The sequence below is a fragment of the Kryptolebias marmoratus genome, linkage group LG17 (genome assembly GCF_001649575.2).
Source record: "Kryptolebias marmoratus isolate JLee-2015 linkage group LG17, ASM164957v2, whole genome shotgun sequence".
Lineage (NCBI taxonomy): Eukaryota > Metazoa > Chordata > Actinopteri > Cyprinodontiformes > Rivulidae > Kryptolebias > Kryptolebias marmoratus.
In genome coordinates, this window is record NC_051446.1 from 12,109,255 (window position 1) to 12,133,144 (window position 23,890).

The window sequence follows — 23,890 nt, forward strand, 5'->3', positions numbered from 1 at the left end:
GGTAAGGCATGGTTTACATCGAAACTGCATTAGTTCTGTTAAGCCACAAGGAATGTGTGTTTTGAATAAATACGGGAGCGAGGAAACGGTGAAGGTTTGAAAAGAAGCGGAGGAGGGGGAGGAAATGAAGTGTTTGAGGCGACTGGAAACCTGCAGTCACCAGCTACACTTCAAGCAACAGTTTTGGTTTCTTTATCTCCCCCTCACACCTTTCTGGGCTGTAGAAATGCTTCTTTGTTATTGTTGTTATTATTTTTTGTTCTAAGGCCATTTTTGATCAGAAAGCAACTCCAGAAACACCTCACGCTGATCTATAAAAGGAGTCCTGTCTACGTTTTTCTTTTGGCAAAGCGCTCTGCGTTGCAGCGACCCGGTCACTGGTCAGCCCCACTCTGCTGCTCGTTGTTGCTGATTGTCTCGCGCTTCTTCTGGAGGACGTGTTGTCGAAAGGAAACGTGGCAGCGTCTGTGTGTGTGTGTGGGGTGTTTTAAGCATCTTCGTGTCACAACCTGCATCGAGAATCTGTTGGTAACCAACCGACATGATGAAACGGCAGATAATGACACGCATCTGCTAAGGATGAGTGGATTATGAGCAGAGCTGCAGCTGATGGCGATTAGAGAAGTGTGTGACGTTAGGAGTGTACAAACTGCTACAAATCTTTGTATATTTCGCATAAAACACGCAGAGCAGATCCTTTGGTTCTTAAGATGCAGGTCTTCGATGACATAAGGAGTTCATCTTTCAGCTCAGGGCTGCAGATATGGGCTGCGGTGAGACAAGACTGGAGTCCTGGACCGGTGTGGTCGTCGTCTCCTTATAGGACAGTGCTCTCAGTGTCCAGGTCACAGTCTTTGGGATGAGGCGGACAGGAGGAGGAGGAAGAAGAGGATGAGGAGGAGGCTGCCACTGGCTGCTGGTCTACAGCGAGCTCAGGGATTAAAGTTCGACCGAGCCCCTTGAAAGACATCGCCGGGTCTAGACGGCAAAAACGAAGGACAAACAGAGGGGAGACATTAAAGTTAACAGTGGAGGAGTCGTTTCATCACAGCAAAAAGCCTCCGATTCGCTAAATAAATAAGGATGTGATTAACATGAGCTGTGTTTGTGTTGGCAGTAAATTTTAAATGGTTCCCATGCTCACAGTGCACTCAAACTAAACACTCCCCGCAGATCTTTAACAAAAGATCAATGGATGTAATCACAAACATGTGCAGCGTCGTCCCGCTGCCTGGGAACATTTACAGCTGCTCAAGTCTAACCGGGTGAGAAGCTGCTCTGTGGCTTGACCAGCAGGGGGCGGTGTGCGCTCAGAAACTGGGAGGAGCAACAGGCAGTGAAAACGGAAAGGATGGAGCTGGACATGACCAGAGCTCTGATTATGTGTTAGAGGCTACAGAAAACCTTCTGCACATGTGGGTTATTGATGAGGCAGAAGGGAAACGTGCACGTCAGAGCTGCTCCTTAAAGGGACACGGGCTTTGAAAACCAAGAGACGAGAACAAACATGCTCACAGTTCCTCACAGTTTAGACAAACTGAGCAATATCTACAAGTCAAAAGGATTGAAAGAGACAACTTACAGTCATGAGGGAAAAAGAAGAGTCATGCTGAAAACGATCTGGTCTTTACAGGTTGCGAAAAGATTCTAATCAAACCTCAGATGTACAAAAACAGATTCCACCGTGTCATCATTTAATACACAAACATGAAGCCTAAATAAAAACTTAAGGGTGAAAAACTGAGTCCATCTCATGATTCAACAACCTGTTTAACCTCCTGTTTGACTTTATCAGTCTCTCACATGGTTTGGGAGGAATTCCAGCCCACTCTTCTTTACAACGTTGCTTCGGTTCATTGAGGTTTGCAGACATTGGTTTCTGCCCAGGTGTCTCCAGGTTCAGGTCTGGACTCTGACTGGACCACTACAGCACCTTGATTCTTTTGTTTTAACCCGCTCTGTTGTAGATTAGCTCCTGTGTTTGGGATCATTGTTGATCCTCTCATCAGACTCTAAAACACTTTGGTCCACAGAGGAGTTCAGGGTCGACTCAATGACTGCAGGGAGCCCAGGTCCTGTGGCTGCAAGACAAGCCCTGACCATCACCCCTCCACCTCCGTGCTGACAGCTGGCATGAGGTGTTTGGCGCTGTGCATTATGGGTAAACATGTCTACTTTGGTCTCATCTGTCCAAAGCTCATTGTTTCAGATGTTTTGTGGCGCGTTCAGAAGAAACTTTTCAAATGTACGTCCTGCTGCCCCATTCTTTTTACAGGAGTCCTCCTAACAACCATTCCAAACAGTCCTCGAGCAGAACGTTGACCTTTGACCTGCTAACTAAGGCCTGCAGAGTCTGAGATGGAGCTCCTGATTTATTTTGCAATTTTTCGGAGCATTGCACAGTCTGACCTCGGGGTGAAGTTGCTGAGAGGACTGGTAGCTGTCCTAAATGTTTCCCACTGTTAATAATCTTTCTCCCTGAAAAATATCAGCTTCAGATTGTTTGAAAATGGCTTTAACCTCTTCCTCTAACTCTAACCCTGCAACAGTTGCTTCTCTAAGGTTATTGCTGATGTCCTTCCACCCTGGCATTGTGTTACCACCAGTTTAATTCCTATAGAAGCAGCCAGGATGGACTCAGTTTTTCATTTAGTCTGTGTTTCAGTTTAATAAATAATGACTTGGGGGAACCTGTTGTGTGTGTTTTTTGTACTTGAGGTTAGATTTGAATAATTGTAGAACCTGGTGAAGACCAGCTCAGTTTTATTATGTTCCGATATGTATAATCTTATGATTAAAAAGAGCGTTGACTTTCATTTCCCTATGAGGCAAGTGATCCAGTTGTGTGTGTGAAACAGTTTCGACTCGTTTCAGAGTCACAGTTCAGGGACTGTCGGTGAAGACTCATGGTAAGCTCTGATGGCAGGCGAATGCATTTTCTGCAATGAGCTTTTATTTTTCTCCTCCTGCTTTAACCAACCACTTTTGACATTTAATACTCAGATTTTGAACTGAATAATTCCTGGAAAGACAAACCCACTCATGTAACTCAGTGGTATAAAGCATAAATGTAGGACATTTTATTTCATTCGCGACATGAACCTTGCGAGTGTTAAACATCAGAAGTGGTGATTTACTAAAAAGGAGAGATAGTTGTGCACCAGGGCTGAGAAAGGTGGTGACTGACAGAGGCAGCAGGCAAAACAAAACAGCTGTGATGATGAACAGGATGAACAGGTGTGGAGACAAACAAAAAGGCCAGGTTCTACAAGTACAAGTGTCAATTTTCTACAAACCTCTCACAAGTGCTTCTCTAACCTGTGAAGGTATCACAATGCAAGACTGTTAGAAACATGTTAGTGTTTAGCTGCTAAGAAACTGTGAGTGTCAGACGTGCAGTGTTAGGAAGCCACACCCACCCATCGTTTTGTAAGCAGAGGCGCAGATCCCGTTGGTCTCACTGCTCGTCGTGTTGGGCTGGGGTGGTGGCGGGATGGTGGGTCTGTTCCGAGGCTTGGGGACCGGCCGCGGTCGGGGCAGCGAGCCCGACTGATAGGGAGACGGGGACGGAGGAGCTGCGACCTCCTGGCTGGTGGCGGAGGGCGGAGGAGGGGTGTCCGGCGGGGTCGGGGTGCCTGGGGGTGAAGGCTCCAGGCTCTGCTGGTCCCCGACGGCCTGGCTGAGAGAGGTGGGCTGCGCTGGGGGGCTGGCCTGCGACGGAGGCTCTGGGGGCGGGTGGTTCGGCGCCTGGATCGGAGGCGGGTTGTTGGAGTGGCGCCTCGGGGTGGCAGACGGCTGTGAGGTGGGAGAGGAGGGGGAGGTGGGTGAGTGGCTAGGCGGGGGTCTGGCAGTGGGGCTCAGGGACTGGGACGAGCCGGAGGACGAGGCGTGGTTCGCTGAGTTACAAGGCTGGCTGGGAGGGGGGTTCGATGGCTTGGGAGGCGCAGGAGCCTGTTTCTTGGTACCTGAAAGTTCACAGTAAATCTCTGAATTATTGATGAAATGCATACATGCTGATAAATCTGTTGGCACCCTTCCAGCTCACTGGAACAACGCTTCAGTTCTCAGGTTAGGTGCTCCTGTCCACGGTGAAGCCATGGCCGCCAGCGTCCATCGATGGAGGGTTAACTAAAATAGCTCTGGTCTATGGACAGTTAGGCTAGCCTGAGCAGGATATACACTTCAAGGCGAGAAGATGTCTCTGAATGATGCTGCGTTGGCGCTACTAAAAGGGTAGGTGATGCAGGGGTCCTAATCACCAGCCAATCAGGATTGGCGTAATGAGAGGAACACACAGAGTATCCTATAGTGAGCGATGGAAGAATACCAACAGATGTTTCTGTGTTGTCCATGTAATTTCTATGGTTATCTTATGACTTGATCAGACTCTTACCTCGACGCATCATATGTGGACTCGGTCCCATGGATCCAGTACCAGAGGGTGCTACTGGGCCCCCTCCACCAGTCCCATTCCTCTGAAGCACAGGCGTGGGGGCGGGGGTACAGTCACGCACCTTTGGGTTGCTTTACAAAAGAAAAAAACAACAATCTGTTTTTAAATTTTAAAGGGTATCTAAAATCTCTAGGAACAATTACCTGAATGCTGCTTTTAACTAAAATTAAAAAAAAAAAAACAGAAGAATTTGAGCCTGTCTCCTTAAAGTCACATTTACAAAGAAGTCTGAGTAAACCTGTCTAAAAAAGTCAATAAGTCAATAACATCCTTTAGTCTTTAAACACAAATATCTCAGCTTTTCAGAGCGGTTTGAACCAGTTAGTGCTAAATTCCTGTTGATTCAGTGATTTGGGAGGAAAAATGAGGAATGGAAGTCAAAATGAGTTGACAGTGTGATTGTTAGCAGAATGACAGAAGCTTTTGTTGAGCTGGTTCTGTGGGCTGACTTCAGACAAGTCTGCATAGCTGCAGCTGGTGGTGGCAGAAAAAAAAAACTTGAGGTTTTGTAAGAGAAACAAGGAGCTGGCCCTAAATGACCACTGCAAGTAAATCCACCACAGCGACTAACTCTAATTCATGAAACTAACCGTATAAACATTTGCCGTTTTCCTACAGCATTATTAGTTAGAAACTTAAAGCATGCAGATCTGTCTTTAAAGCATGCCGTGTCGTTCCCCAGAGCAGCAGCAGCAGCAGCAGCAGCAGAGATGCAGTGACGCAGCTCTTACCTGAGCTCCTCTGTGTGCTGGGCGAGAAGCTGCTGAGCAGCTGCCAGAGCAGCCAGACTCTGAGCCAAGCTATGCTGGGAAGAGTCAAAACCCGAACCCCCCGGTGGAGCTTGTGGCTGGGGTTCGGCCGGGGGCTGAGGAGACGGCCCGGCCCCGTGTCCCAGCCCCTGAGCCTCCACGGGGGGTAAAGGAGGCTGGAAGGCAGGTGAGGTGTGCTGCTTTCTACCTAAAGTGTTACTGCCTCTACGGAGGGTGTGGTCCGAGTGCTTGTTAGAGGTGCTACACGGGGACGGCAGGGGGAGTGTGAAGGAGAGAAACAGAAAACACCACAGATTTATCCCAAAGGCAGAAATTAGAGCAGAATCACCAGAAGTAAGAACAGTGGATAATATGCCGTTGATTATTTAGGGTCAATTTTATACATTTTAATAAAAAGATGGGATTTCAAGCCAAAGAATTTAAATAAGAAAAGCAACGTGGGGGGAAGCAAAAGCCTTCCGAAGACATGCTAAGATTACTTGTCCTTGCGTGTTGCGTCATTCTCCGGCACCACCACGCTGCCGGGCCTCTTCCTCTCTATGGTGCTGCAGTCGTAATCCACATGATTGTTGTGGTTGGAGGCAGGAGCGGGCATGACAAACATGCCCGACACATTGAACTCCACATCTGAGAGAGGAAAGGGTCACGAGTGAGCGCAGGTTGTTACGCAGCGGGCTCGTCAAAGTTGACGCATCAGTCGCACGGCAAAACAAAAGAAAAGAAAAAAAAAGGTAGCCGTTTCACATCTTCGCACACAGACAGTTTTAGCGAAGTGCAAGATTTTTAGGTTTCACTTGTGACTCGAGGGAGAATATTAACCAAGATGACGTGGAGCTTTGGGTTTTATCCAACTGAGCCTTAGTGTGGCTTCCTGGTTTCTTCATAACTCAAACATAACAGAGGAAACAAACATCATCATAAAACCATTTAGTGCTGAGCTTTACCCATCTGCAGCTCTGGAAAAAATGTCAAGCTGCTCGGTCATTTTTAGTGATAAAACTGACATTTTTTAGTCGATTCGTCAATAGATTTAAGTGTTTCTACAGTTTGGACTAAAACAAATTTTAATAAATGCTTATTTATGACTGCAAAGCCCTGCCCGAGTTACCAGCGGGGAAGGGAGTTTTCTTGTTTTCAGAAAGTCATTTTGCTTCTCATTCGAAGAGTTTTCTTGATTTTCAATTAGCGAGGATAAAGTTCTTCGGATCAAAGCAAAAAATGTCTTCAAAAGACGAGAGAAGAAGTCAGGTGTCCTGGATGACACACCAGCAGGGAGGAACACTTCGTGGAAACGGAGGAAAAGAAGAATTGTTTACAAAAGATCACACCGTGTTTCTGGTGTATGGCGGTTTGAGTTTTGTAAAACCCAATACAGAGACAGTGTTTACCACACAGTGTTAATACTTAGGCAGGCTGCTTGGAAAATTTGGTGACCAATTCACATCCAAAATAGCAACAGGTTCTCCTATTGTCGAATCAGCCTGTCTCCGTCTGTCAGAGTTGAGCGACACATTAAATCAGCTCTTATCGCTGGAAGGAAGTCTCACCGGGTGTACAGTTTCCATCCGAGCGCCTTTTTGTTACAATATAACATTTTTCTGTCCGATTTATTTTCTCCAGGAAGCACCAAGCAAAGGTATATCAGCTTCAGACTGATAAGAAGGCCATTTTATTTTTCAAAGGAAGTGGTGAAAAGCTAAATTCATCCGTTGGTGAAAATATTTGTTACATAAGGGTTTAGATTTCCATCAGCGTTTCCCTGAGAGGATTTTGTATTTATTAACACATCACTACACTAGCGTAGATGAATATGTGTCAGTCTGTAACCTTTTACAATCCACAGTTTGACCACCGCAATGAGCCTCGACAGCCTGATTAATCTCAGCTGTCCTCGCCACGAGTCCTTCGTGTACGACAGGATCGTTGATGACAAATAAAGGAGGTGAGGTCAGAGTGAAAACAGCAGCTGGAGAGACGAGCCAGGACCTACCCTCAGGAAAGAACCAGTCAGCGTGCTGGATGATGGGCTCCACAATGGACACCACGTGCACAGATGTGGCTGCAGCCATCTCAGCCAGACTCCTGGGTGTGCGCAGAAAGACTAAATTAGACGCTTCCTTACGTAATGAGGCACCGACTGAAACAAATAAACTACTGCACACAGAAATGCACTCCACCACCCTGGATGCTGAGCTGCCTTGGTCTGAAAGACCTTTAAATGCCGCTAACAGCTCTAGGTAAGCTTTTCCTCTCCATCAACGTCATCTTCCTCTCTTACCCCTCAGTCTTGGCCCACAGCAGGTTGGGTCCCAGCACGATGGCGATATTGCTAGGCGTCATTTTGTTCACCTCACTCTCCTGAGCTAGCCTGGCTAAAAACTTCACCAGATACCTGCGAGGAGTTTTAAAGACGCACAGGTCTGAAAGTAGTCTCAAGTAACTGAAGCAAATCAATTTAGTGATGAAGGTTTCAGCAACAAACCTCAAGTTGTTTTTGTTGTTCTTTGGTAGTTGATCACACACAAGCCACAGCGCCTGCAGCCGTTTGTCTGGGTCTGACACACTAGAACAATTTAATTTGTCGTGTTATTTTTCACTACTGCGTAACGGTAGATCTGGACACATTTCGAGTTGAAATGCTCTGAGCCTTGCCTGGATGCTTGGATCCATTCGTCATAAAGCTGATAGGTCATGAGAGGTTCAGGGAGTTCCCTCAGGTAGGACTTCAGTGCTCCTATAATCAAATTAAACCAATTTGAGACACTTTAAAAGGGCAATGGTTTATAGGACCTTGTAGCAGTCAGCTTTGGAACTTTAGTTGGAGTTTTACACCTCAGAAATTCACATGCGCTACAATCTGGGACCTACCAGCGACAGCGTGGGGGTCAGAGTAGAACTCCTCCAGTTGTGAAGTGGAACAATCCAGCGCCGCCTTGAGCTTCTTTAGCTTGGAAGCCCCAGCTGCGATTCTGAACAGTCCCTAAAAACACACACAAATAAGCCCACAGTAGCATCAGCAGCAGCAGCAGTGAATAAACGGTCACTGAATCTCAAATAGACTCGCATAATGAAACCTTAAAGCAGCCAAACAAAAACACCCTCCAGTCACAGCGCAGTGAGCTATTTACTTTGACATAAACAGAGTCTGTCTTCACCACTATAATGACAGAGACTGGACTCGGCAGGGAATGACGGGAACAACAAGCGATGTGCTTCGAGGTGAGCGCTCAGTCGCCATTTGATTTATCTACGCGTGGCACACAAAGAGATGTGATTTATAGACGGGAGACAAGTGTGTTCTATTGTTTTCTAAATATGACTCGGGGAGGAGACGTGCCAAGCATTTCATAAATCCTCACTGCAACATGAATGCGTTCATGTCGGGAGAACTGCTTGGTTCCAACTGGAAGCGAACGCAGTCACTAAAGCACATGAAGCTCCCGATGAGATGCACAGGGGCTTTTTCCACCTCGTGGCTTCACACAAGAAAACAAGACGTCAACTACTTCAGGTAGAAACACAAGTGGTTACCTAGAGTCCATCTAATTGCACAAATCATAGTTTTCCCACAGAAGAAATGCAGCAAAACGTCCTCTGACATGATTCTTCAGATCCTCAGGTACTTTGATGCTGCACTTAAGTCATGTAGATGATTGTGAACGCCAAGCTGTTTATTTAGGAAACAAAAACGATACAAAGATCCCAAAATATCCCCTCTTAGAATCTGTGCAGGGTGCAATGAAATCTCAAGACTATCAAGGCATTCAGGAGCAAAACGTGCTGCTCAGTGGCAGAAAGGTTGGTCTCAATCCAACAGGATAATGACTCAAAACACAGCTAAAAAAAAACCCAAGAAGGACTAAAAACAAAACCAACATATCAGGTCACCTTTTTGAAAATTTCCTCCAAAAAGAATTTCTACATTTTTCTGTGCACAGCACCGGTGCAGAGGGAACACAGTAAGACACCTGATACTTTATTCTTAAAAAAAAAAAACCTGACAGAACAAAAGCATCACTGAGAGCCCCAAGAACTCATGCTGCTTCCAACTCCCACATGGATACCCAGGCTTCTCGTTTTGCTCTTTTTCAGTGTCTCACTGCAGTTTTCTTAGAGATCCAAAGCATAATTCAGCATGGCAACTCAATTTCAATGAAATGCTATTTCAATGCCTCCTCCTTTTGCAGAATAAATCAAAAGGCATCTACGAACACAGCAGGCTGTGAGTTTATGGTTTATTTTTCCTCTCTTTTTGTTTTCAGTTTCCCCACCTCTTCCTTCATGCCCGTCTCCAGAAGCATCATGACACAGGCCTCTATCGGCAGAGCGATTTCTCGTCCACTTCTTTTCAGATGATCATCCAGGGCAGTGCCAAACGCAGGCTTTTCCATCCACGAGTCTAAATGCAAAAAAAAAAAACATTAATCAAATAAAGTTAAGAAAAGCATGGTGAGATGAAATACAACTTTGTAATGTACAACTTGTGTATCAGACTTAAAAACAAAAGGCCTGGTGGTGGTTTGAATGGCAGATTTCTGGGTCAAAGAATCTCCTTTGTGTCTTTTTTTTTTGCCTAAACAGTCTAAACAATCTCCAAAGAGTGCTTTCAAATAGCAACCACATGCTCACAGGCATCAGAAGTGACTCTGCGGCCATCTCTTCAAGTTTGTGACTCTGTGTGCAGACGAGACGTGTGGAGGGAGGGAGGGGGGAGTAGAATTGGAAAATCCAGGTGGGTTTGATGTGAGAAAGGGTGTGTGTGTGTGTGTGTGGAGTTTGTGAGTCATCGCCACATGCTGGGAGACCAGGCTTGTTGGGTTAAGACCATATGTGTTTAGTGGAGGGGGAAAAAAAACAAAACAAACAAAAAAAAACAACTAATTGAACAGAACGCAGCAAGAGAGGAAAGCAAGACAACACTGAAAGAAGGTATTTAAACTAGAAAAACTGTTTATGGAAAGAAAAACTAAAAGATTATTTGACATCATTGACTTGTTTATGGCCTTAAACAAGTACCACAACTGTAGAGTAAAGCAGTTGGTTTGATTTATTACTAAAGATCGTTTCCAGTGGAAAAGGGTCACATATGATGCCTAGGACAGCAGTGATGTGCGGCGTGGCGTGTGTTGAAGGCACGTTTGTGCATATTTTACCTTGCTGAGCCTGGATGGTGGGTAAGACGCTCTCCAGAACAGTGAGAGATTTTCTGTGGTAATCGGCCTGAGCTTCTAAGAGCTGCAGAAACAAGACAGGAATGATCGGGCTGGATGCAAATAAGAGCGGCAGCACACGAAATATTTGGGCCCAGCCAAGTCCCCCGTAATCCCCGCAGCTGCAAACGTTCCCACATGAACTCATGCTCAAACATTTCTGGCTTTTGTTGACGCGCTGCACTCACCGTCACAAAGTAGTGGGCATAGTCGCCTTCTTTTGAGAAAAAACTGTACATGTCTGCAGCGAGCTGATCCTGTTAGAAACATGAGAATAAGCAAAAAAAATAAAATAAAAGGAAGGGTAGTTATTCTCCTTTAACCTCATTTTAACTATCTTGGTCTCTAAAACACGATGAATAATAAAGATTTCTGCTTTTTTAAGCCTAAAACAGACTGATTTAGGAGAACTAGTAAGCGGGAAACATAAAGCTCTGCACTGCCTGGTCAGAAAACCCATCAAGCTCTTACTGCACATTAAAGATCAGCAGAGACTACGTTCAGCAGATGCAAACACAGAGCTGACGGGGCATTTTCAGTCATCCACAATCATCAACACACTCACTCAGACAGCCCAAGGGTCTAAGGAATGTTCAAACGTCACTGTGGGGATTTTCTTCCCAGCTTAATGTTCCAGTTTGTTTTACTCAGACCACAAAAGCCATAATAGTCATTAAGACTGCCTTGTTTTTGTCCCTATCAGCGTATGAGGTGCTAGAAGTCAATGTAAAATGCATTAAAGTCCGTTTTCGCCTACTGAAAGCTTGTAATCTGAATCTAATGACATTAGGAAAGCTTTATTAGTGCTGAAGCAGCATTTTGTAAAGGTCCCTACATACCAATGCGGCAAAAATCGTTTATTTGGATGAATTGTTATAAATCTGATAAACAAGATGAAAATGAAATGAAACAGTTCCATAAAAAAAAAAGATTTTGTTGTATTGATCAAGCTGGTTACCTTGCAAAGCTCCACCTTGTTCATAGCTTCATCCACCTCCTCTTTGAGCAGGTCAGCCTTGGCCGTCAGTGCTTGAGTATTTGTTCCTGAGATTATTGACTTGGTCGCCTGCAACCACCTGAGTTCAAAGGCGCAACGAAACAAAACAAAGACTTTCTGGTAAAGGTTGTACAAAAGGACGTCAGCGAAGCCGAGGAAAGAATGAAACGGTTTCCCCATTTGGAAGTCTGGAGGACAAACCTCGCTCTGGCAGAATCGTAGTCCAGCACCAACTTGGCCAGCTGTTTCCTCTGCTTCAGGATGTTGGGGATTTCTACCTACAGCATCAAACGAAAAGAAATGAAACCAAGTAAAGAAACCTACCCATTTGTGTTGATAAGGTTTTTTTTTCTAGATTACCATGCTGAGATCTTTTTACTGAGCTTTAAAAAAAGGGGGAAAAAAGGACATATAGCATAACTGTTTGAAAGTCTGTAACGCAGATTCAGAATTCACTCTATTGTTTACCTGTTTATTATTCTGTACATTTTTGCAGACTACTTCTGCATACTTTGAGTTATTTTAGCCATTCATATATCCAAACATTCAGCTCATTCAGGAGATGGCTGCTGTGACTTTTGTTTTTTGTAACTTTTATACTTTTCAAAGTATTTAACTTTCTATAAGTATTTTTTCCGTAGAAAACCATCCCCTTAGTTCTTTTAAAAACATTGTTTTCTTTGCAATCTGCTCGGCAAACTGACTATTTTTCTCTCCTTAAGCTACTTTTAGTTTTTAACGACCTTTCGCTCCTTTTACCTAGCCATTTGTTACTTTCAGCTATCTTTTGCTGCTTTCAGCTAGCATTTTCCATCTTTTTAGGTTTAGCTGTAACACCTAAGCTGCAGCTTCTGCAGAATATTTCAGAAAAGTCAATCGGTGCTCACACAGCGATTTAGCAGAAAATGGAATTTCTATAGTTTAAGTTGGTAAAACTGTGACTTTTGAAGTCATAAAACGATGTTAACAGCATGACAAAAATGCAAGACTTATCTATATTGATACAGAAGCTCAGCAGCAAACCCTTAATGGGTGTCAATAAAACAAAAGTAGCAAACTAAAAGACAAAGTCTGAGTAAAATAAAATGCTCACAAACTCAAAGAATTGCATCATAAAAATGTATCCATATATAACCTGTTTCTGAGGTCTGCTGGGTTTAACTCCAAATTCAGACCAATACAGAAACTGAGACGCCGGTTTTAAACCTGGATAATAAACGTTCACAAGGTGTGTCGGACCTCTGCAAGCTGGCTGAGTGGGTCGAGAACGTCCTTCTCTATCTGCAGCTCGTGTTGCATCAGTTCTGATGCCAGACGATTCTCGGCTTCTCCGCAAACTTCCATCATCTTCCTGTTACCACACAGAGAGAGAGAACCATCATATTAGAATCAGAGTTCAGTCTTCTTAGCCTCAACAACAATCTGTGCGATCAGCTCATCCTCTGAGACAAATCAATGGATGGAAGCAAAATCAGGTCAGTGTAACGTCATCAAAAAGGCTAAGCGGAGAGTTTGAACCACAGTCAGGAATCAGGATTTCTTTTTGCAGAAATTAAACCTTCAAATTGTAAAATCCAAAAACAACCAGGTAACATATTAAATGAAAGGCCTGGCATTCTTTGAAGGATTCCACACTCACCACCTTTTAAGGCAGAGTTTGAGATGAAAATGATCTTATGATGAGAAATGATGACAACATAGCCGTTTTGGTTAAACCTTGTAAATAACATGCGATGATACAATATCTCACATGATCAGTTAGCGCTTGGAGTACATGTTGGGCGTGACCCTCAGCTACTATCACACCAAACTTCAGCTCAGCATCTGTGAATTTCACTGAGGCATAACCAGTTTTGTGTAGGCTAAACTTGATTAGCTGTGGAAGGTATCTTGAAAGGCAAACTTAATCAGCTACAGATGTATATGCAAAGATTACTTTCTAAATGTTTCATTAAAATCTGTTCAGTGAGCCATGATATATTTTCCCTAACTGTTCAAACTCACACAAACACGATCAGAAACGTTGTTCATCTTAGCCTTTAAATGAATGCATTACATGGACAATCAGACGAGCTGCTGTACTTTCCCTTCCTTATTATTTCCAGACAGGGTAATGGCTGCAGTCAAAACAGGAGACATTCACTTTCTGGGTCCTAAACTTCTGTTTTTTTGTCTCTCCTCGATGAGAGGAACTGCCAAAAGTCCCTGACAAAATCCAACACTGAGCAGCCCCCTTTTTTGTCCTGAATGTACGGCCTCAAATTTCACTCTCCAGGGTGCTTCTGCTCTGTATAGCAACAGTTGTCAGGAAGGTGTGATTGGATGTCTGGCGTGTCCATCAATCACTAACTCACCCTATCAAGGAGTCCTCTCCTAGCTGGTTTCCACCCTCCACCATCGCCTGGGACAGTGCGGTGAGAGGAAGCTTTTTCTGTGGAGAAGGAACAGATGGAAACAGGGATTAGACTCTTTTATACACGCACACAAAAAAATGAACATAAGCTTTAGCATTTTAGGATGAAGCCATAGGATGAAGCCAATGGAAAATTCATCAAGAGGTTTCCATTGAACAGGTCAATAATAAATTAGGTCAGAAAGAGGAAGTGAACTTTTGGAGCAAAGGAGGGAAATACAGATGGTAAATGGGATTCAAGAAGTGAGACATCCATCAAAGACCGAGGATGGAGATCCTTTTTATGAGTTTAAATTTGTGTGAAAACACTGCTGTGTGCCGAACATCCCGTTTTGGTCCGGAGAAACCCAGAAGGCAGGAAAAAAAAAAAAAAAGTGTCATGCATGGTAAAGAGATGCTGAAATGGAAACTAGAGCGAGTTGTTCTGAGGACCGAGACGAGTTGAGGAAGTGTTTTTACCTGACCATTTCCTGTATAGAGGCGTGGAACGGACTGTGGCGCATTTTAGGGTGGTATAGAATAGAAGAAAACAAAAAATAACAAAAAGACAAATCATGGAACGTTGTGTCTGCTGTACAGACTTAAGTCATTTGTCAACTAGAACATGAGGAGGGCTCAAAAATGAATTTATGACACATCCTAGAAGATTAACTGATTCAATTAGTCGGTTTTAACTAAAGCAAGGCATCGACAAAGGATTTACTGTCACATGACTTACGTGTCTCTTCTCTGCGTCTGCACCGATGTGTCCCTGTAGACATGACACCATCTTTTTATGTGTGTTGTGGGACACCACACGCACCAGCTCCATGCGCCGCTCGATCTGTACACAGGACACGCGAGAACACATCTGAAGCAAACACTTGCCTCTCTGGTCTAACAGAGCGGGAGATGCAATATGTGACAAAAACGCCATATTTATTCAGAAAACAAAAGATACATCATATGTAACTTCATAAAAAACTAATGAAAGACATTTTAAAGGGTGGCAGTGCAGCTAATGTCCAAATTCCAACATTACTCTTTGTGATAATCTGAGCGAAGAAAAGAAAAAATCTATTTTGGTGTATAACTTGTATAATATGTAAGGACAACCCAGATCAAATGAAATGTCAAAGCTGCTGCCAGTGGCTTATTGTGGTCACCATGGTAACCACACAACTGTGTCTGTCACTCCCAACCAAGTTAATGAAAGGCAGACTGAAACAGACTGAAAAGTAAGCCTCAAACTAACAGTCACCGTGTGAAAACTAGAAATCAGATCTTAAACGTTTTTGAAGTAAACGGCAGAGAACTGATGGATGGGATTTTTATTGGTTCTGCAGTGGTTCGTGTAGGAGATACGACGAGTTAAAAAGACCCTCCACTTTCAGTTTTGGAATGAATATTTTGAGCTTAATCTGCGGAAGCTTGGCTGTGCATTCTCTGCGATCTGTGGGGATTTGAGAGAAAACCACAAGTCCTACAACTGTGAGAGGCACACGGACTGAGAGAAGACAAAAATGCCTTGATTTTGATGTAACATTTGTATATATGTACCAAAAGGAATTGTAGGTTAAGAAGAGGTTGTTGTTGACTACTTAAAAGTTAGGCATTATCAACTATCCATAGAACATTTTGTGGAAAACTTAAACTGTGTCTGTATAAAAAACATAAAATATATCAAAAAGCCATTACTGTAATGTAAATTTCAGCTTTTTATTAATGGTTTAAGCTTTAAATAATGTTTTTACTGTGAAGTATGTCTGATCTATAGAGCTCCAAAGAGGGCTGTTTTTTTTTCCCCATGGTTTAGCCAAAATCCCATTGATCTCCATTGTTTTTCTTGCAGTTTTTTTTTTTGTTGTGTGAATTTTTGCTTACGATGTGGAACATATCACTGACAAAGTCATCCGTTTGCGATGAAGCTGCATGTTTCGGTGTAAAACTTGCACCATTTTTTTGAAAACTACACAACAAGATACAGGACAAAAACAATGGAACAAATGATAAATGATAATGATAATGTTTCTGTCCAGATGATGGCTGATGCGATTCCCTTCTGTGCGGCCATTTGATTTGTGGCGGTCCTATGGAGGGCAGCGGTCAAAGTTCGACCATGATTGATAAGGTTTGTCCCTGCAGACCAAAGCTGGAATGTTATCTGAGAAACACATGACTCATCGGAAATGTCCTCATGGCAACGGTCACTGAGCTGCGACCATGAGCAAAGAGGTTCTTTAGATTAAAAAAAAGAAAAAAAGGAGAAAAAAAAAAGCCTTTTTGATTGCACAGACATTCTCCTGTCTCCTCGCCCCAACTACACAGGTCCACTCTGTGCTTTTAGGCTGACAAGACATAATACTGTCATTGACTAAATCCCAGCCGTTCGACCTAAAAGACAGGGGCCACTGAAGCTCTGCGGGAGGAATATACACTGTCCTTCTCATGCCAGGTGTATAACTGGGACAGTCAACAAGCTAACATTTGGCTAACTGTCAATACGGAGTACAAAGAACTCGTGATTTCGAGTTACTTTCAGCCCTACTTAAAAGTTTGGCCAGCTGACGAAACCAAGAACGAGTTGAAGTTGGTAACATCGATCTAAAAGTTTGCATCATTTAGCATGAAGAAAGGCAAGTTAGAAAGTCTATAATTGTTTCAAACTGATAAACATCTACATATGATTTAAACCAAACAATGCTCCAAATATAAATGGGAACATTGAGGTTCAGAGGGAAACTTTGATGGATGAAGACAAATGTTGAGGGAGGATCAACTAAATGCCAAACAATTGTTTTCCAAAAACAGAAAGAGTCGGAATTCCACCACAAATATCCGCCCTGATACACCCCCCCGTTTTCTTCTTTCCCTCACTCTGTTCTTGCACTATTTTACGTCACTCCTGACCCACGGTGGCCCTCGGCATTCCCAAAACAGCTGGGATGTGCACCAACAAGACCGACACTCAAACACGCACATACACAAACATCCACAGGTTTTAAGCTGGAGAGGGAGGAGAGGGGCGCGAATAAAACTCGGCCCACTGAACGCCTGGCACAAATACCATTCAGAGGATTCCACCGTCTGAGCTTTGACAGAGATCCGGTGTCGATGCATGTTTGGATAACACGGCGGGACTCTTCTTCCTCTCATTGTAACAGGACAAGGATTAGACACAACATCACACAGCTAAGGAATAACATATGCAATGGAGTGTGAAGACCAAGGCCAAAAACAGCAGGGTGTGTTTTTCCTCCTGCTTTGGGATGAGGTTAACTCCTGGACGGAATACGTCACAGACCAGGGAATCCCAATAAGTCAAGAAACAAAACAAAAAAGAGACAAGAGGATGACAGAGTTTGTTCATTGGTTCCTAAATAAAACATGTCTGGACAAGTTCTGAAAGAACAAAAACAATAGGACACATTTAGCTCCATCTAATGAAACCAAACTAAATACATTAAATACAAAAAGGCGTAGCATTTCATTAAGGAACGCCAACTTTAATGCACCCTGTGTTGAGAAATAACTGAGTTGTAGCCATTTTGGATGTAGATTCAATAAACATTTCTTAAAGTTTCATTAAAATCGGTCCAGTTGTTTCCAAGACATTTAGCTGACAGAGTTGACTCCAAATAGTTGATGGCAAAACCTTAAACATAGATCGTGTGTTAGAGCTCAGAGTATGTGTCAGAGGAGAGTCTCAGTTACTAATACGCCTAATTTTACCTCAATATCTGTAAAACTAACTGACTGATAGACATGTTTGTTTCTTTAAGGTCGACTAGTTGGGGCAGCCATATTGAATAGACCTCAAAGAGGTAATTAGTTGCAGATGTACGCCCAATTACTTTCTGAGTCTCATTAGAATTCATCCAGTGGTTCATGAGATATTTTGCTAACAGACAGACATATGAAGACATGAGCACAGTAGTTTTGCACATATAGTTTGAATGTAAGCCTAAATAAAAGCTGCCCCCCAACCCCCCCAAGTCATTTAACATTTTTTAGAGGAATTTTAAAACTATTTTTTTTCTGTTTCTAAAAACGTGCCTGAAAGGAGGGAGCTATTAAACACATGAAGGACATATTCTGCCAAGGAGCCATAAAACCACTTTAAGACATTTGTAGGCATAATGTCTAATGAGCAAGTGGAAAGTTTAACATGCTAAAAGAGTGTTTTTATTAACTGCAGTACATTTACACATAATAAACATTCTTTTAGTAATAGTAATGGTCTCGCACAATGTCTCTCCTTGTATTTTATTCCGTTTTCAGAAACTCTGGGGAATAGAAATAGGAGACCTGGTTCACCTATGAACAAAAACAAATCCTGCAGGCTGTATGTTCAGTAAAAAACAAAACAAAACAAAAACAAAAATAGGAAAACAGTGCAGCCCAGCTCCGTCACAAACAAGTATCTGTAGAAATAAAAGAAAATCCATTCTGGGAAGTAACCTCAAAGTGAGACTAAATGAAGCACAATAAAGAAGTGAGGCACAAAGTGAAAGTGTCAGTACCACAGTTTCACTCCCTTCAGCTCAAATAGGTCTGCGATTAATACTGCACCAAACTAAGCAGATGGGTCGTCCTCTGACTAAGACGTGAACTGAGAACTTGCAAGAATATAAGCAACAAAGAACTAGGGTTAAATGAGTTAAGAGACAGAGACAGCACAATTGTGTATACAGGGACAAATTACATTGTTCAATTAAAGGCCTAGAATTCCTTGAAGAAATCTATATCCTGGTCCTCGAGGGCTTTTATCCTGCATAATTTAGATGTGTTCAGTGTTTCTCACTGTCAGTCACACTTGTTTTTCGCCCATGAGGAACCATTTCTGTTTACACCCGTTATCTAAAACAGGAATGAATCAAAGGTTTTCTGAGAGCTGTTTGTTTAAACACCAGCAACAATAGGAGGTGGGAACACGTGGACTAAGAACTTAGCATTTGCTCTCGAGGGATGAAAGCAGCAGAGTTTGTTTAAACATTTATGACGCCTCCATCGTCATCATTGGAACGCCCTTGCGGACCAGCCGACACCACCTGCTGTCGACCTCGGATGGCCTGAGGAGACTTTTTAAACTTGGAAATCCAAGCAGCAGAAGTTTGAACACGTACAGATACACCGACAGCTACACTGACCGGTTTGCAGCCTGAACATGTTGAGAACAAACTGTTCAAAAGCCCTACAGAGGCATTTGAAAACTAAACACCACCCCCGTAGAGGTGAGAGGTAAAAATCTCCTTTTAGACGAATGGCTAACATGGAAGATTCTGAATTGATTTTCAAAAGTCAAAAATCGATTGTGTTAATGGTAACCCATGCTGCTACTTTTAAGAGACTCAGCAGAGTAGTCCCTGCACTGCGCCGTTTGTCCGAGTTACCCGTAGATTCCAGTAAACTGTGTCTTCACATCTTTTTAACCTTTTGTTCGCTGAACCATGAAGTATATGACTGTAAATAATTGCTGAAGCTACTATAACTGACTTTCCTCAGTAATGACAATGAAACATTTGTGTTTAAATTTCCATAGATGCTAACCGTGCTAACATTGAAAATGCCATTGGAAAATTAAGTTAGCATCCATGCTAATTGTTTGTCAGCAATCTGTGTTTATTAGGTTTTTTTACCATACAATATTGCTATATATTAAACATAAAATACATATAAATCTATGTTTATGTAAAATAAACTATAGTCATTTAAGTTTTGTGGATAATTAAAATGCATTAATAATCTTACCGCAGTCCTCTGAATCAGAATCTAACTGAATTATGAGATGCGGAAAGATTCCCACTTCTAATGCGTAGATTCACAAACTTTCATCAAATACAAGAATATTCATTTGTTTTCATATCCTTGTAAACTGCGTTTGTGGTATCTAGAGTGGCAGTTCTGTCTTCCTGTTCATTATAATGTAATATAATGAAATCCAAATGAACTTATAGACCTGTTTTGACTGTTTAATCATCAGAATAATTAGGTTAATCTTCAATAGTTCACCAAATTGGGTCGGGGGGTGCTTGTTACAATCATCTGGGACGTTACCAGAAGAAACCGTTTGGAACACGATCAGCGTGTGATTGGATGAAAGATGGATTTACAACTGTCTGCTATACGTCAATCAGTCAGATCAACGGAGCTCCACCCATGGAAGCAGTTGGTGAAGCCAATCAAAAGAGCCAAAACATCCGTATCCTAGAGAAAATACTTCAGCGTTGTTCTAAAACCTTCGTTCAGCGAAGAAAGTGATGCAACTGATGCCACAGGCGCACCCAAACCATCCAGTTCATGGGCTACATCAGTGCCATCACACCTTAATGAAAGCAGTAATGAAACAGTATTTTGACTTTTCAGCTTTAGTAGAACAATTAACTTGCTGCCGTTAGGTTTTTACATTATGTTAAACTGCAGGAACGCTTCATACCAACTTGTTAGGAACTGCAACGTTTAAACAAGTCAAAGCCCATTAGCTTTCTGCAGAGAGAAAAGTTTTCATATACAAATACTATATGCTCAAATATAAATGTAATTTTTGTAGTATAAAGAGCTGCAGTTTCTTTATACTAAACAACTATTCTGCAAATTCAGAAAAGAAAGTCTCGCCAATGATTATTGTACTTTGAAGTAAAACAGCAAAAGTCGAGATGAAAACAGATTTTAACAATTCAAGTTTCAAGCTCCTCTGGATTGTTGTCGTCGTTTCGTGCTTTAGGGAAAACAACTTTTAATAATGGCCTCAAATTTCAACAGGACAGTACTGCTGACCTTAGGAGGCACTCGTTTTAAAATGCCAGCTTTCTGTAACAGACTTGAGTTAACGCAAATAAACTGACAGGTGTTTTATTTTTATTATTTTATCATTATGCAAATATTTTCATTTGGATGCGGATGACATTTGACTTCATATTCCCTTGAAATCCACTGGTTCGCAATCAGCAGAGTCTGCTCAAGTAATTGGAAGATGTGAGCGCTTGCTTGGAGCTGAACTTTCTTTATTTAAATGATAAAAAAAACAGTGGTTTATTTTATTTGGCAAATCTGAGCTGCAGACAGGCTGCAGCAGTGTGCTTGGATCACTTGACTCTTTTGGTTGTGTCAAGGATCCTTGATTCAGATTTTAAATCCAATAAACAGGTCAGCGCTGTAGTCCAGTCTAGCTTTTATCATCTGAGTCTAGGATCATCTTCCTCATGGTGCCCTTCAGAGGGGTATTCATGCTTTTATTACTTCTAGGCTGGACAACTGCAGCTCCCTCTACTATGAGACTGACCCGTCTCCTAACGGGGACAAGACGTCATGAACATCTCACCTCGATGTTACGTTCCGTTTTGGTTTGTAAAGCGCTTTATAAATAAATTGACTGGTTGAAAACAAAATTCCCCCTGTTCGTTTGCAGCAGAGCATCACACAGTTGTAGTCTCTCTGGGATTTGCGACATGTTAATATAAAAACTCGGTTCCATCCAGAAGGGAGAACGACTTTTTCACTGAACAGGTTTTACAGCAAATGCCTGACAGACGTCCTGTAGTCATGTTCGGAGCTGGTCAGAGTCCAACAGAGTCAGATTAATGATTTACCTGCAGGAGGTCATCGCTGAGGACTTCTGTCTTCTCCGCTCTGTGGGTGAGAAAAGGCAACAGAGCGCACAGATTAGCACCACGGTAAACATAACTCCCCCTCAAATCACAATACTCCCCCACCTATTTTCAGGCTATAGCCTGAAAATTAAAACAGCATCCTGTGGTTGAAGCTTAAGACTGGGTTGATACTCAAGCAAAAACATCACAGCTGGAAATATGTAAATGTTCAATACAAAATTATAAGCTTTACTTGAAATCTCTGTAATCTAAGAAGAATAAAGGAGGTTCCTTTTTTCTTTTATGATTTTGACTCAATTTGCTTCCTTTAAGCAGCAGCTGGTTGGGCTCGTGGTGTCGCGCACCCGGTGGCAAAACAGCCCTGCTGCGCCTGAGCCTATTAATAGTAAAGTAACGGCTGAACTTGAAGGGGTCAGGCAGATTAGATTCACTTTAAAGGAGTAGACCAAGAAACACGGACTCAGCTCAGACAGCTTATCGACACAATCACAAACGCTGGGACTTTTGTCTGAGGGGGAGAGTTTTATACGTTTTATATGCAAAATGCCACAAAACAGCGTCCGTGTGCTACAAGTAAACATCTCGTTCTGAGTTTAAAATAAGCTGTGAACTGTACAGTAGTTAGGATGAAGGGCTAACTAGGGCTGCTGTGAATAGTCCACATAACCCATGATGTGGGTTCTGAGAATTTGTTGACGTTAATATATTTAGTTATCACATAGTTTTGGAAATTTGTCTTTTGAATTTCCCTAAAAGTTTCAACTGAAATAACTGTTTGTCTCCACAACGCTAGTATGCCAGTCGAGCTCCTGTCGGTGACGTCTGAGCCAGTTTCAAACCATCACGGCGGAAAAACAGAGTCCGCTGACACACTTTCAAAATGAGCTGGGTTATCCCGAAAAGGTCTAAAGCATGGGATGACTTCAAGCTACATGGAGATAAAAGGGTGGTTTGTACTCTCTGTAAGGGTTCCTGTGAGGTTTTGCTGAATAAGCGCTGCACTCAGGGGCTAAGATAAGTCGTCAGGAAGAACAAAACCACCTGAAGTTTTCTTTTTTTTTTTTTTTTTTTCCTAAATGCACTTTCTGAAGTTAGACAGGTTTACATTTTTCAGTGAATAAATGTGAGAGGAAAGTTGTAGACTAGAACCCAGAGCTCACGTTCGATTGATTAACACTGTCTCGGACAGGTGTTGTGTTGAGTTTTGTTCACTTGTCGAGATCTGATTCCTCCAACAGCTACGTTCTCTTTTACATCTGTCTTAATTGATTGTTTTAAGCAATGGTATTTTAAGTAAAATGCAAAAACAAAAAGTCATGATCTCTTTTTGTTGTTTTTGTGTTCATTGTAGCAGGGGGAACATCCTGATGAATGGGAATCTACTATACTTTAGTGTTGGAACACATCTAGACAGCATCTGTGTGTTAATGTGTCCATTTCAGGCTAATTTAAATGTTAACATTGTTAATAAGTGAATAAAATTTAAACCTTACAAATTTACTTATAATACATACATAGGTATGATGAAACACATAGGTTAATTTAAAAGAACATTTGGCAGAGTTACAGTCTCAGTTATGACATTTTAAAAAGTTTTGTTGTAATTTTTTTTCTCTTCTTTCTGATAGACAAAACCATGTGACTGAATACCAACAAGAAAGGACTTCTCTCCATGTTTTGCATGCTGTGTCCCAACAACGTGCTGAATATTCAGGCTTTTTATTTCATTTCGTCAATTAATCATTGAATGAATTAATTGAAAAATTAGTCGATGGATTGAAATAGTGGATAGTGGTGGCCCTTGAGCTAACAAACAGTAACGTATCTCCATTACCCTGTTTGCTCAGAGTGCCTCGGTGTCACATGTCATCTGTTTGTGCCCCGAGGACCGTGCAGGTATTGCTGTGCCTCACTGATGTGCAACCTTTTCCGAGCGAAAGCTAAATGGCTTTCAAGACAGTCGCTTGCCTTCATTTTGGGAAGCGGAGCTCTAAATGAAGCCTGGGCCCTCCTCCAAAAACCAGCCCTCTATAAACTATAGTAACCTCCTCACAGCTGCTTTCAATTACAACTCAGAGGCACGGGGAGAGAGAGAGAGAAACGACTGATAGAGAGGGCTCCATTAGCTCAGAGTCAGACAAAAAGATATACGAGCATGTGATTTTCAGGATTCGGGAGTCCAAAAAGTGCCAAGCCAGAATAAACTCGAAACTTGTGTTGAATGGGATAAGTTTCTCTGCCAAGCTGACGAGGCTGCATCTTCTAACCTACAGACAAGACCTCCAGATAGCTGTGGAGAACATCTGAGCCGCACGCAACACACACTCCAAGTGTGATTATAAAGCCGCAGCAAGGAATCCATGTTCTGGTGTAGACTACATGCTGAAGAGCTCTTGGTGTGGTCCCCCGATCATAAAAACCAGAGCATTCGTCAAATAGACTTGTTCCTTTATAGTCT

The 23,890-nt window shown here is 42.5% G+C and overlaps 1 protein-coding gene across 4 annotated transcripts in view; it reads right to left on the minus strand.

The window, feature by feature from the left end:
* Positions 1–345: 345 nt before the first annotated feature.
* Positions 346–23,890, minus strand: part of arhgap17a (Rho GTPase activating protein 17a) — a 29,244-nt gene continuing 5,699 nt past the window's right edge. Inside the window, exons 2-22 of one of the 4 annotated variants that reach the window (XM_017418483.3) lie at positions 21,412–21,451; positions 14,562–14,666; positions 14,303–14,335; positions 13,785–13,861; positions 12,670–12,781; positions 11,632–11,708; positions 11,392–11,509; positions 10,622–10,690; positions 10,377–10,458; positions 9,495–9,622; positions 8,092–8,203; positions 7,876–7,957; positions 7,706–7,786; positions 7,502–7,615; positions 7,214–7,305; positions 5,703–5,850; positions 5,185–5,463; positions 4,394–4,524; positions 3,420–3,965; positions 3,297–3,318; positions 842–978 (exon numbers count right to left, since the gene is read on the minus strand). In XM_017418483.3, the coding sequence (XP_017273972.1) occupies positions 3,314–3,318; positions 3,420–3,965; positions 4,394–4,524; positions 5,185–5,463; positions 5,703–5,850; positions 7,214–7,305; positions 7,502–7,615; positions 7,706–7,786; positions 7,876–7,957; positions 8,092–8,203; positions 9,495–9,622; positions 10,377–10,458; positions 10,622–10,690; positions 11,392–11,509; positions 11,632–11,708; positions 12,670–12,781; positions 13,785–13,861; positions 14,303–14,335; positions 14,562–14,666; positions 21,412–21,451 (2,431 nt within the window). In that variant the 3' untranslated portion in view covers positions 842–978; positions 3,297–3,313. Of the gene's footprint in view, positions 979–3,296; positions 3,319–3,419; positions 3,966–4,393; positions 4,525–5,184; positions 5,464–5,702; positions 5,851–7,213; positions 7,306–7,501; positions 7,616–7,705; positions 7,787–7,875; positions 7,958–8,091; positions 8,204–9,494; positions 9,623–10,376; positions 10,459–10,621; positions 10,691–11,391; positions 11,510–11,631; positions 11,709–12,669; positions 12,782–13,784; positions 13,862–14,302; positions 14,336–14,561; positions 14,667–21,411; positions 21,452–23,890 lie in introns of all 4 variants that reach the window. The other 3 variants (XM_017418481.3, XM_017418482.3, XM_017418484.3) reach the window with 3 other exon arrangements.